Source organism: Corylus avellana, chromosome 7 (assembly GCF_965113065.1).
Source record: "Corylus avellana chromosome 7, dhCorAvel1.hap1.2, whole genome shotgun sequence".
NCBI classification, from domain to species: domain Eukaryota; kingdom Viridiplantae; phylum Streptophyta; class Magnoliopsida; order Fagales; family Betulaceae; genus Corylus; species Corylus avellana.
The window spans coordinates 27,372,182-27,385,255 of NC_142496.1; the positions used below are offsets into that span (position 1 = coordinate 27,372,182).

The window sequence follows — 13,074 nt, forward strand, 5'->3', positions numbered from 1 at the left end:
CTTATCATTAGGAATCACTTTTTTCCTTATAATTAATTAATGTCCTTTCTACTTTTTTCTAATTTCTCGATGCATTTCCTGTTAAGGATTCTGTCTAACCTGTTGGGGGCGAAAATATCTTCTAATGGGCCCAATTTATTTTACACTTATTTACAAACATGTCACCACCCACTAACTTAATGACATATGTACACATCACTTTTAAATAAGAGAAATAAGAAGAAGGGAATCTTTTTTTTTTAATCCCTCTCTAGAGTCTCTCTCTCATGCCTCCTCTCTGTCCGGAGGATCTCTCTTCCTCTCATACACACGCTTGTCTCTCTTATATCTCTTTTAATTACGTATACATAGACTTATGAGTAATTAGAGACGGATTTTTATTATCCTTTTTTACTAAAAAATAAAGACACTAGTAACTTAAGTATCGAAAAGTCTTTGACCTCAACCGAAGATTTTCTGACATTATTTTTGTTTTACAGGAACCTCATTACAGTACAAAAAGTCCTCCACAGCTTGGCCAACAAGAAAATTACTGGATAACAAATTCTTGTACTTAAAAATGCTCCAACATTTCATGTATGGCTTTGATTCCCAACTCCAAAGTAGTGGCCATTGTAGGGGATTCGCTTTGAATGTGGTAGTTTGTTTGTTTGTTTTCCTTTTATCTTTCTTGACAGTGAAGACTTGAATAGTACGCCACATAGATAGAAAGGTGCGTAAGATTTACGAAATACACCATATATATATATATATATATATATATATATATATATATATATATATATATATATATAGCGGAGGTGCATCTAATTAGGATAGGATCCCCTCGAATTAGAGGGGATCTCAAATTTTCGCCGATCGAAGATCTGGACCATTCATTTTTATCCAATGGTCTAGATTTGTCCACTAAAAATAATTATTCAAATATTATTTATATTTAAAAAATAAATCAAAATGAAAATAATAAAAAAAATTAAAAACATATGGAGTGGCTGGCCGGCCACCCCTGTTAATAGCCAAGGCGTGGTTTCGGCCACCCCCAAGATCCAAAGCCAAAAAAAAATTAATTTTTTTTGGCCCTTGAGGTTTGCCGGACCACCCTCAAGGGCTAAGGGGTGGCCGAAGCCACCCCTAGGCTGTTAACAGGGGTGGCTGGCCAGCCCATATGTTATTTAATTTTTTAATTATTTTCATTTTGATTTATTTTTTAAATATAAATAATATTTTAATCATTTATTTTAGTTAACAAATTTGGACCGTTGAATGAAAATGAACGATCCAGATCTCTAATTGGAGAAAATTTGAGATTAACTCTAATTCGAGGGGATCCTAATCCATCTAATTATAGTTTTTAAAAATATACGCGCAAGTGGTTTCAACCATTAATCTCTTATGTGGCCCCTACAATTGGAAGATAATTTTCATGTTCACCGCTAAGTAATTAGGCTTCTCCATTATATTAAAAACATGTTTAATTAATCACCTTAACCTTCTGGATGTAATTAAATTAAAGAAGTAGTCTACCTTAATCAAAAGGGTAATTAAGCATTCGTCTAATTATATATAGCGTATATGATATATCCACAGCGATCTTATTATAGCAGCCTTTTTCTATTGCATCAATCAAAAGCATTATTATAGATCGAGCACGAGTACTGGACCAACCAAGAAGAAGAATATAACGTACGGCTGAAAACAAGTGATCAAACAAAAACATGTAAATACAACATCCTCTTATATATATATATATATATATATATATAACAAAACTAACGCACACATACAAGCACTGCCTCCTCGATCTTGTACAAAAGGAGCAGGCCATCTTTTCGGTTCTACATCATAGAAGAAGCTGAAACATATATGGAGTAATTAACATGATATATGATCAGCTGACACTATATGCTATTATATAATTAAGTGTACGTACATATATATAGATTATTATTTACTAAACGGAATATCCATGTTTCTTAGCGTATTTCACGAGCTCGCTCAGCTCCTCCTCGCTGACAAATCCGTCTCCGTTGACATCAGCATGGTGGAGGCCACGGCTGGCTCTCCAGCCGGGCATACGAGAGCCGAGGTGTCGGAAGGCGTCCTTTAGCTCTGCCTTGCTGAGACAGCCGTCGCCATTAGCGTATTTTTTGAAGATTTCCCGTAACACCTCTTCAGTGGGGGGTATTTTCTTAACCATAGAAATACGAACCATGTTATCAAAAAGGTAGCTGGGTATATGGGAACTCACAATGACCTTAAACAGGTTCAGAGACTTTTACTGGTATGATTTTGAGAGTGTTCAAGCATGGGGATTATATAGATGCTTCGTCTTTCGTTAAAGACCATTTTTTATTATGGGGATCAGATTATTCCAACTTATCTTGACCGGATAGTACTGTGTCTTAAGCATGCTACTGTATGTGCTTTATGATACTATATATATATAGGTTTCATTTGTGGTATTGATTTTTTTTGAAGTGGGCATTTATATTATTTATGATTCATTCATAGAGTTAAATATTGGTCTAAGACTTTGAGTTTGTTCAGCCATATGCGGGTTTTGCCTGCTTTGAAGATTTATGCCTCAAAATGTTTCCCATTTGTTTTTTAATTTTTTTTAAATAGTCATATAATTCTTTTTAAGTCAAATTTTTATCCTGTATATATATATATATATATATATATATATATATATATATATATATAACTTCATGATCTCCCCACATCTGAAATCCTATCTAGTTCCATCCCTGTCTGTGCACATGCAAAAAGAAGAAAATTAAAGAAAAAGAAAGCAAGAAATAACACGTACGTACAATTAACGATGCCATTTAACATTGCCAAAGGACTATCCAGTACTTCTCGGTTCAACGTAGATGAAGGGTAGAAGAACGAGAGACTTGCAATTACATAGCACCTTTATTATTATAATTATTACATATTAATAATTTAGACCTTTATTATATATAAGTAGGTGCGTAGGGATTTCTACTTAACGGTATATCCCACTTTGGAAGCAAACTTGGCTAGAGCGTTGAGCTCATCCTCACCTACGAATCCGTCTCCATTGGAATCTGCAAGGAAGAGCCCAATGAAGGCCGGAATGCTGGGGATAATAGAGCCGAGGCTGTTGAAGGCAGTCTTTAGCTCTGCCTTGCTGAGGAGACCATCATTATTCTTATCGTGTTCCTTGAAAACTTGCTTCAACTTTTCTTCATTAAGCACCGTGCATTTGGCGCCCTTCACTGCACATGCTTGAGCCATGGTCTCAAAATGTGCAGGCAACTACGTACCGTATACAGCTAGCTAGGTTTTTTAAGACTCTATTCTGGTGTGATTTTCAAGCATTGAAAGCCTCGGGTTTATATAGACAGAGATCCCTACGTACGATCTGTTTCCCTACACATGCAATTTATTATTCCAACTTATCTTCAAGTTAAGGTCCATAGCTCTCGATCCCACAGAAAGACAACAAAAAAAAAAAAGAAAGGGAAAAATACCTTGCATGTGTCTGAAACGTCTCATTATGTGATCCAGTGCAACTTGATATATATATGTTCTGATCTTGTGGGTTAATTTTCGTGTTATTAATTAAATCAAGTACTTTTTCTTCAATCACACTAATTAAGAACTCTAAACGTAAACGACAAGATCGTACATTTTTTAAAATTAAAATCCTTTATGTTGTGTTCTTCTCCAAGAGAACAGGAAAAGGAAAAAAAAAAAAAAATTGATACGTTAACTATATGCATTTAAAAGGATGAGTACGCACGCTAAGAAAATGGAATAAGGATTGAGCATGTAATCAGAGAAACTTTCAGAGTATATATATATATTGTTAAATGAGTACATCACTATCCCACTACTATATATTTCGATCTTAGATCTCTTATTTGTTAAAAGAAGAGAAAAAAAAAATTAGTAAATTTGCAATGTCACATAGTATGATGAGATAGTTGTGAGATAGTGGTGTGGTATATACATATATAATACATAGTATTACTCTTATTAATTAACCACTTAATTGGTTGCTTTAATATTTTTTTTATATTTTTCTTACATGTGAGGTCAAACTATTTTTTAATCAGTTAAGTGCAACATGTTATATCAAATATTCTAATTGAAATGAAAAATGAATGACAATGATATAATTTGAACTTGAACCTTTTGACCTTGATATCATCATGTGAAATCAACGGTACTTATTTTTAAAGTTAATAAAAAATACATAATTTAATTAATATTTTATAACTAAAAGCCTGTTGATGATACGATGTACATAATATTGGTTAATCTAATTGTAGAAGACATCGTATCATATAAATGTACGTAGCACCTGCAAAGTGATCCAAACATTTAGGACCCTTGACCAAATAGATAAGGATGAACTTTTACTGATCACTAGGAATGACCTTTTTCCTTAACGTCCTTTCTACTAATTTTTCGATGCATTTCCTGTTATGGATTCTGTCTTCTCGTAAGGCTTTGAATGTGGGAATCTCGCATCATGCGACAGAATATAATACAAATAAAACCCAACAATATTGTTCAGAGAATAGGATATATATTATTAGAGATCGTACTGCAGATTGATATTCCTTTAAATTTGGAGTTAAACATGTTGATCTTAATCTGGCCGGCCGGCCGGTTACCTAGTATGGCCAACTTCTTTTTCGGGGAAATAACAACTTACTTATTCAAGAAGAAGAAAAAGAAAAAAAACTAGGGTCCCAACTCCAAAGTAGTTATGGTGATCAGATTATTCCAACTTATCTTGACCGGATAGTGTGTCTTGTACGTTAAGCACATGTACTGTATTGTCTGTATGTGCTTTATGATACTATATATATATATATATATATATATATATATATAGGATTCATTTGTGGCATTGCTTTTTTTGAAATGGGCATTTATTTTATTTTTTATTCATAGAAGTTAATTGGTCTAAGACTTTTTTTTATTTATTTTTTATTTTTATATATTCACATACGGGAAGGGAAATAAAAAATTTGAACTAGTGACCAAATAAATAAGGATGAACTTTTACTTATCATTAGGAATCACCTTTTTCCTTATAATTAATTAATTAATGTCCTTTCTACTTTTTTCTAATTTTTCGATGCATTTCCTGTTAAGGATTCTGTCTAGCTTCTCGTATATATTATGTTGGGGTATAAAATATGTTCTAATGGGCCCATTTGATTTTACACTTGCTTATAAACTGATAAACATGACATCACTCACTAAATTAATGACATATGTATACATTACTTTTAAATAAGAGAAATAAAGAGAAGGGGATCTTTTTTTTTATCCCTCCCTAAAGTCTCTCTCTCACACCTCCTCTCTTTCCAGAGGATCTCTCTTCCTCTCGCACGCACGCCTCTCTCTCATATCTTTTCAATTACACATAGAGGTATGGGTAATTAGAGGCGAATTTTTATTTTTATTTTTACTAAAAAATAAAGACACTAGTAACTTAAGTATCAGAGAGTCTTCGGCCTCAACTGAAGACCCTCGGACATTATTTTTGTTTTACAAGAACCTCATTACAGTACAAGAAGTCCTTCACAGCTTGATTATCAAGAAAATCATTGGGTAGCAAATTCTTGTACTTGAAAACGCTCCAACATATCATATATGGCTTTGATTCCCAACTCCAAAGTAGCGGCCATCGTAGGGGATTCGCTTTGAATGTGGTGGTTTGTTTGTTTTCCTTTTATCTTACTTGACAGTGAAGACTTGAATACTACGCCACATCGATCGATCTAATTCTTTGATTATGATTTTTCACCATGGATGCGGTGGACTTCACTTTACATCATCAAAAACTAATCTTGCATCTGCAGACTAATTTTTTATAGTCCTAATCTAAAGCTTATAAAAATAGAAAGGTAAGATTTACAAAATACATATATAGGTAGCGGAGGTGCATCTAATTAGGACTTGGATCCCCTCGAATTAGAGGAGTTCTCAAAATTTTCTCCAATTGAAGATTTGGACCGTTCATTTTCATCAAACAGTTTAGATTTGTCCACTAAAAATAATTATTTATATTTAAAAAATAAATCAAAATGAAAATAATAATAAAATTTAAAAACATAGCCACCCTAGGTGGTGGCTGGCCACCCCTGTTAACAGCCAAGGGGTGGCTTCGGCCACCCCCAAGCGGCCCTTAGGGGTGGCCGAATCACCCCCAAGGGCTAAGGGGTGGCCGAAGCTACCCTTAGGCTGTTAACAGGGGTGGCTGGCCACCCAATATGTTTTTTAATTTTTTTTTTAATATTTTTTTATTATTTTCATTTTGATTTATTTTTTAAATATAAATAATATTTTAATAATTTATTTTAGTTAACAAATTTGTACCATTGAATGAAAATGAACGGTCCAAATTTTCAATTGGAGAAAATTTGAGATTCCCTCTAATTCGAGAGGATCTTAGTCCATCTAATTATGGTTTTTGAAAATATACGTGCGAGTGGTTTCAGCCATTAATCTCTTATGTGGCCCCTACATTCGGAAGATAATTTTCATGTTCACCGCTAAGTAATTAGGCTTCTCCATTATATTAAAAACATGTTTAATTAATCACCTTAACCTTCTGGACGTAATTAAAGAAGTAGTCTGCCTTAATCAAAAGGGTAATTAAGCATCCGTCTAATTATATATAGCATACATGATATATCCACAGCGATCTAATTATAGCAACCTTTTTCTATTGCATCCATCAAAAGCATTATTATAGATCGAGCACGAGTGGACCAACCAAGAAGAAGAATATAACGTACGGCCGAAAACAATTGATCAAACAAAAACATGTAAATACAACATCCTCTTATATATATATATATATATATATATATATATATAACAAAACTAACGCACACATAGAAGCACTGCATCCTCGATCTTGTACAAAAGGAGCAGGCCATCTTTTCGGTTCTACATCATAGAAGAAGCTGAAACATATATGGGGAGTAATTAACATGATATATGATCAGCTGACACTATATACTATTATATAATTAAGTGTACGTACATATATATATAGATTATTATTTACTAAACGGAATATCCATGTTTCTTAGCGTATTTCACGAGCGAGCTCAGCTCCTCCTCGCTGACAAATCCGTCTCCGTTGCCATCAGCATGGTGGAGGCCACGGCCGGCTCTCCAGCCGGGCATCCGAGAGCCAAGTTGTCGAAAGGCGTCCTTTAGCTCTGCCTTGCTGAGACGGCCGTCGCCATTAGCGTCATATTTTTTGAAGATATCCCGTAACACCTCTTCAGTCGGGGGTATTTTCTTAGGCACAGAATCACGAACCATGTTGTCAAAAAGGTAGCTGGGTATATGGGAACTCACAATGGCCTTAAACAGGTTCAGAGACTTTTACTGGGGTATGATTTTGAGAGTGTTCAAGCATGGGGATTATATAGATGCTTCGTCTTTGGTTAAAGACCATTTTTTATCATGGGGATCGATCGATCAGATTATTCCAACTTATCTTGACCGGATAGTGTGTCTTGTGCGTTAAGCACAGCTTTGAACACCCATCTCTATGATTTATATCACCCAAAAGAATAAAAACAATGCACGCAATTGTATGGGAGAAACAAATTGCTTTTGAGACTAGGTATGGGGATGCCAATATATGTATGTAGGAGAGAGAGAGAGAGAGAGAGATAACATTTGGTGAGGGGGATGCCAATGTCCCAAGGAGAAGGAGAGAGAGAGAGAGAGACTCAGAGAGAGAGAGAGAGAGATTATGCAAAACAAAGCACTAAATATTGTAAAAGAAAAGGCCAGCAACGTCAGTCTTGTCTTTTTCAAGTGGATGCAAAAGCTTTTTTGAGAGGAGGGAAGTTGTGGCCAATGTTTAGATTTTCTCTCACTAAGGCTTGTTTGAGATTGCGTTTGAGAGGTCTAAAAATATTTTTAACACTAGAAAAGCCCGTTTGAAGAAAAAAGTACTCGTTTGGTAAAAAAATTAAAATTTTTTTTAAGGGTTCAAAAAGCCTAAAAATGGTCAAAACGTATTTTTGCCAAAAGCTTAAAAATAAAATTTTTGCCCAAAAACACTTTTTGACTTAAAAACTCTATTTCTCAAACGCAATCTCAAACATGCTCTAACTCGTGTTTTGTCGGCCGTCACCAAGACAATGCTTTGTGGGTTTCTCACGTCTGTATTAGGAAGCAAGTTGTTTATTACAAGCAGCTTGATATGTTTTATAATCCTAAAAACTATTAAAAAAAAAAAAAAAAGAGAAAAAAAAAAAAAAACTCAATAGAGAATTAGGTGATGATATATAACGATATGGAGTAATAAACTTCAATGAAACATGGAAGATCTTTTATCATTGGAAAATCAAATGATGATCACTATCCATTTTCCTTTCCGACTCTTTCTGATAAAATTGAATTGGTTTCATTGTATAGGGTGATAATGGAAGGAAATCTAGCTCCTATATATGTATGAGATGAGAGGAAAAACAAACCCTCTATGCAAAAGTTCTCTCACAATGATTTTTCCTTTCAATCTATTTGTTACTTTAAGACTGTCTGATTTTTATGTTCTTGTGTACGGTAAGGAGGAGTATTAATTTTTTTATTTTTTTATTTTTTTATTTTTTATATTTTTTACAAGAGGATTAGCGTCCACTAAATTTGACGCTAGCTAATGCTCTATCATCAGCGTCCACTATCAAAGTAGACGCTATGATATATCATCAATGTCCACTCTTGAGTGGATGCTATTGAGCTTTTAATTTAATTTGTTTTTTATTTTTTTATTTTTGTACAAGCACGCTAATGCTCCACTATTAGAGTAAACGCTAATAATATATTATCAGCGTCCACTTTGAGCTTTTAGTTTAATTTGTTTTTTTTTTTTTTTTTTTTTAATTTTTGTACAAGCACTTTAGCGTCCACTCTAGTAGACAATAATGCTCAATTATCAGCGTCCACTTTCGAAGTGGACGCTAATGATATATTATCAGCGTCCACTCAAAGTGGACGCTATTGAGCTTTTAGTTTAATCTGTTTTTTACTTTTTTATTTTTGTGCAAGAGGTTTAGCATCCACTATAGTGGACGCTAATACTCTATCATCAGCGTCCACTATCAAAGTAGACGCTAATAATATATCATCAACGTCCACTCAAAGTGGACGCTATTGGGCTTTTAGTTTAATTAATTTATTTTTTTGTATAAGCATTTTACCATCCACTAATGCTCTATCATCAGCGTCTACTTTGAGTGGACGCTATTGAGCTTTTATTTTAATTTGTTTTTTATTTTTTTATTTTTGTACAAGAGATTTAGCGTCCACTTGAGTGGATGCTAATGCTCCACATCAGTGTCTACTTTCAAAGTGAACGCTATTGTGGACTGTTAATTTTTATTTTTTATTGTTATATAGGACTATTAGCGTCCACATTTTGTGGATGCTGATACTAAACTATCAGCGTTGACATCTGTTGACACTAATAGTTATTTTTGTCGCCCCTAATAATTTTCCCGCCTCTAGTATAATTCTCGCTAGTATATTAGCGTCGACTTATTAGTGTCAACTGTAAAGTGGACGCTAATATTTATCTTTTGGGTCGACTATTAGCGTCCACTTCAAGGTGGATGCTAATACGCACCTATTAAGGGCGACTTTCAAAAGTCGATGCTAATAGGTAAGCATTAGCGTCGACTTCACAGTCGTCCCTGATGAGTAGATTTCTTGTAATTTCTTGTAATGCATGCTACTGTATGTGCTTTATGATACTAGGAATATATATAGGTTTCATTTGTGGCATTGATTTTTTTGAAGTGGGCATTTATATTATTTGTGCTTCATGCATAGAACTTAATTGGTCTAAAAGACTTTTGAGTTTGTTCGGCCATGTGATTTCACATGCTAAGCGCATTTTAAACAAAATACCAGAAATTGTTGTGTTTGGGGCGCACATTTTTTTTTTTTTTTTTTAATAACAGTTTAAAATCATAAAAAGAAAATTCACGCTATTAAATTCTTATTTATTTCAAAAGCTTAAGTTAATTATAAGAAGAGATGAATTTAATCATTTAATTTATAGTTTATCATTCTCATTCACTTGTAGACTCAAACTTATTCATAATAGGTGAAGCCAACATATGAAATATTTAATTAAAATGAGAGTGAATTGATAAAGACATGGTTATTCGAATTTAAGACCTTTGCTTCTAAAAGATTAATTAGCTTATACAAAGAGATAAATTTAATTATTCAATTCATATTCTATCGCACGTTTTCGCACCGTAGGCAAGAGAATGCATTTTGAAAAAACTTATGACTTTAAATATCAAACCGTAATTTTAGTCTTAACTCGAAAACAAGACTCCTTCAATTTCCTGAAAAGGAACAATACTTTCGACCACGATTCAAATTCTTAGTAGCAGTACTAAGGAGGCATGCATATATGTGATAAAGTAGAGGAATTAAAACAATTCATTACAAATTGAGCTTCACCAAAATTTGTGGAGATAGAAGAGATTGGTTTAGGAAGATATTCTTATTAATAATGTTACCATTGAAGACCTCCATAGCACGTATGGATATGTGTGGAATATCTTCCTAAACCAATCTCTTCTCCACAAATTTTGGTGAAGCTCAATTTGTAATGAATTGTTTTAATTCTTCTACTTTATCAATATGCATGTGATTATATTCTTTCTTCCAGGCCCATATCAGCAAGTGGAAATGAAAGCATTTGGTAGAATATATTGTACTCCTCCCGTTATGGATTCTCCGACTCTCTCTTTAACATCTGAGGTTCGTACTAAGAGGGAGTGACTCTGCTCAAAATCCACCAATAAATGATCAGGATATATCCTTTTCTTTTCCAGGAAGATGAACTGGAATCTTTTAATGATCACTGTCTCTATCAGGCCAATTTCAATTATTGTTTCAACTGTACCATCTTTCTATTGTGATATCCTTATATCTAACAATCTTTATATATATATATATATATATATATATATATATATAATACTAGTGGAAATTAATGGATATATGATGTAGATTGCAAAGCCCTTGGAAATGTGATCGAGTGCCCGCATGCCTGTGATTGATGGTACTTTCAGACACTTATGCGCACCAGGCCTCTGGTTGTACAATCAATATGTTGTTATTTTCTTAGGGTTAGAGTTTTAGGAGTCTTTATTTCGTTATTTTATTAGGTTTAGGGTTTGAGACTATAAATATATGCTTATAACCTCCATAGAAAATCAGTTGTTGTTTATTATTGATATTGATTAAAGAGAACAGGGACAGAGCCAGAAAATTTTATGGGAGGGGGCCAACCAATTTTTTTATTTATTATTATTATTATTATTATTTTTTTCAGTTCTTTAGAATTTCTTTTATTAAAAAAAAAAAAATTAATTTGATTGTTTTTTATGAAATAAAGACTACTGGGCCAAAAAAAAAAGTGAGCATTTGAAAGTAAGGGCCAAAAAAATGGACATTTGAAAGTAAGAACTAAAAATAAAAACAAATAAAAAAACTTAATGTGTATGACCCAAAAAAATTAAGAATAGTGCCAAAAGTTTTTATTAGATATGGCCAAAAAATCTAAAAATAGGGTCAAAATGACTAAATTTAAAACTTTACTTTACTTTACTTTTTTTTTTTTTTTTTTTTTTAACTTATAATTTTTTTTTTCCTTATTTTGGGGGGGACCATGGCCTACCCCGATCCCCCCTTCCCTCCGTTTCTGAATGAGAATACTTAAAGTTGAGTTTATTCTTATTTTCCTTCAAAGCCTAGAGAGTATTTAGTTTTGTCAAAAAGATTTCTTAGATCATTAATAAAATTAAAATCTAAAAATATTTATCCGCTGCTTATTAATATCGTTCGCTTCAACCCACTAAATCACACTGCATAAATATATAAATGCGTTCCTTACATCCTACATACATGAATGGCTGGGAGAGGTGGTTGGCTACTCGCAAAGGCTCGAGGTAGGAGTGGTTTGACCACCTCTAAAAGGCCAAATTTGCGGAGCATGAACCACCAAATACATACAGCCAAAAACAAGTGATCAAACAAAAACATGTAAATACAACATCCTCTTTTATATGTAACAAAACTAACGCACACATACAAGCACTGCATCCTCGATCTTGCGCAAAAGGAGCAGTAATTAGCATGATATATCAGCTGACACTATATACTATTATATAATTAAGTATTATTTGCTAAACGGAATATCCATATTTCTTAGCGTATTTCACTAACTCGCTCAGCTCCTCCTCGCTGACGAATCCGTCTCCGTTGGCATCAACATGTCGGAGGGCACGGCCGGCTCTCCAGCCGGGCGTCCTAGAGCCGAGGTATCGGAAAGCGTCCGTTAGCTCTTCCTTGCTGAGACGGCCGTCGCGATTAGCGTCGAATTTTTTGAAGATATTCCGCAACACCTCTTCAGTCGGGGGTATTTTCTTAGATTCGGTGGTGTACGAGAACGTTTCAATTACCGTTTTTTGAGGGGGAAGCTCAGCAGGCTTCAATTCGGTGTACTCTTCAATTACCGTTTTGTGAGGGGGAAGCTCAGCACGCTTCAATTCGGGGTGCCGGGGCGGCGACGACAAACGTAGACGAACCATTTTTGTGAGGGACCTCCAAGTATGTCTTGTACGTTAAGCACATGTACTGTATAGTCTGTATGTGCTTTATGATACTCTCTCTCTTATATATATATATATATATATAGGTTTCATTTGTGGCATTGATTTTTTTTGAAATGGGCGTTTATTTTATTTTTTATTCATAGAAGTTAATTGGTCTAAAACTTTTTTTTTTTTTACATGTTCATATAAGAGAAGAAAAAATAGAGATTCGAATTAGTAACATCCGCTTTATAAGGCGTAGTTCACAACTGATTGAACTACCCATTAAAAACTAATTTGTCTAAAACTTAATTAGAGTGTGTTCGACTTGTATTTTGTATGCTAATAATTAAGCATGCATTCTTAAACAAAATAGCAAAAATTGTTTCATTTGGAGTGCAATTAAAAAACATAAAAAGTTTTTACTGTTCTCACA

The 13,074-nt window shown here is 33.8% G+C and overlaps 1 protein-coding gene across 1 annotated transcript; it reads right to left on the reverse strand.

Annotated features, from left to right (window-relative positions):
- Positions 1-2,813: 2,813 nt before the first annotated feature.
- Positions 2,814-12,642, reverse strand: LOC132185946 (calmodulin-like protein 12). Its single transcript, XM_059599764.2, has 3 exons — positions 12,237-12,642; positions 7,072-7,389; positions 2,814-3,285 (listed from the first exon to the last, which is right to left on the reverse strand). The coding sequence occupies exons 1-3, from the start codon at positions 12,633-12,635 to the stop codon at positions 2,989-2,991; spliced, it is 1,014 nt and encodes a 337-aa protein (XP_059455747.2). The 5' UTR covers positions 12,636-12,642; the 3' UTR covers positions 2,814-2,988.
- Between the last annotated feature and the right edge of the window lie 432 nt (positions 12,643-13,074).

What these genes read in the sequence shown, in the direction of transcription:
- LOC132185946 (XM_059599764.2), bottom strand. Translation starts at nt 12,635, where the DNA reads ATGGTTCGTCTACGTTTGTCGTCGCCGCCCCGGCACCCCGAATTGAAG. An exon ending in CTAAGAAATATGGATATTCC is followed by an intron (nt 7,390 to 12,236) that starts GTTTAGCAAATA and finishes CCCCAGTAAAAG; the next exon opens with TCTCTGAACCTGTTTAAGGC. An exon ending in CTAAGAAACATGGATATTCC is followed by an intron (nt 3,286 to 7,071) that starts GTTTAGTAAATA and finishes TACGGTACGTAG; the next exon opens with TTGCCTGCACATTTTGAGAC.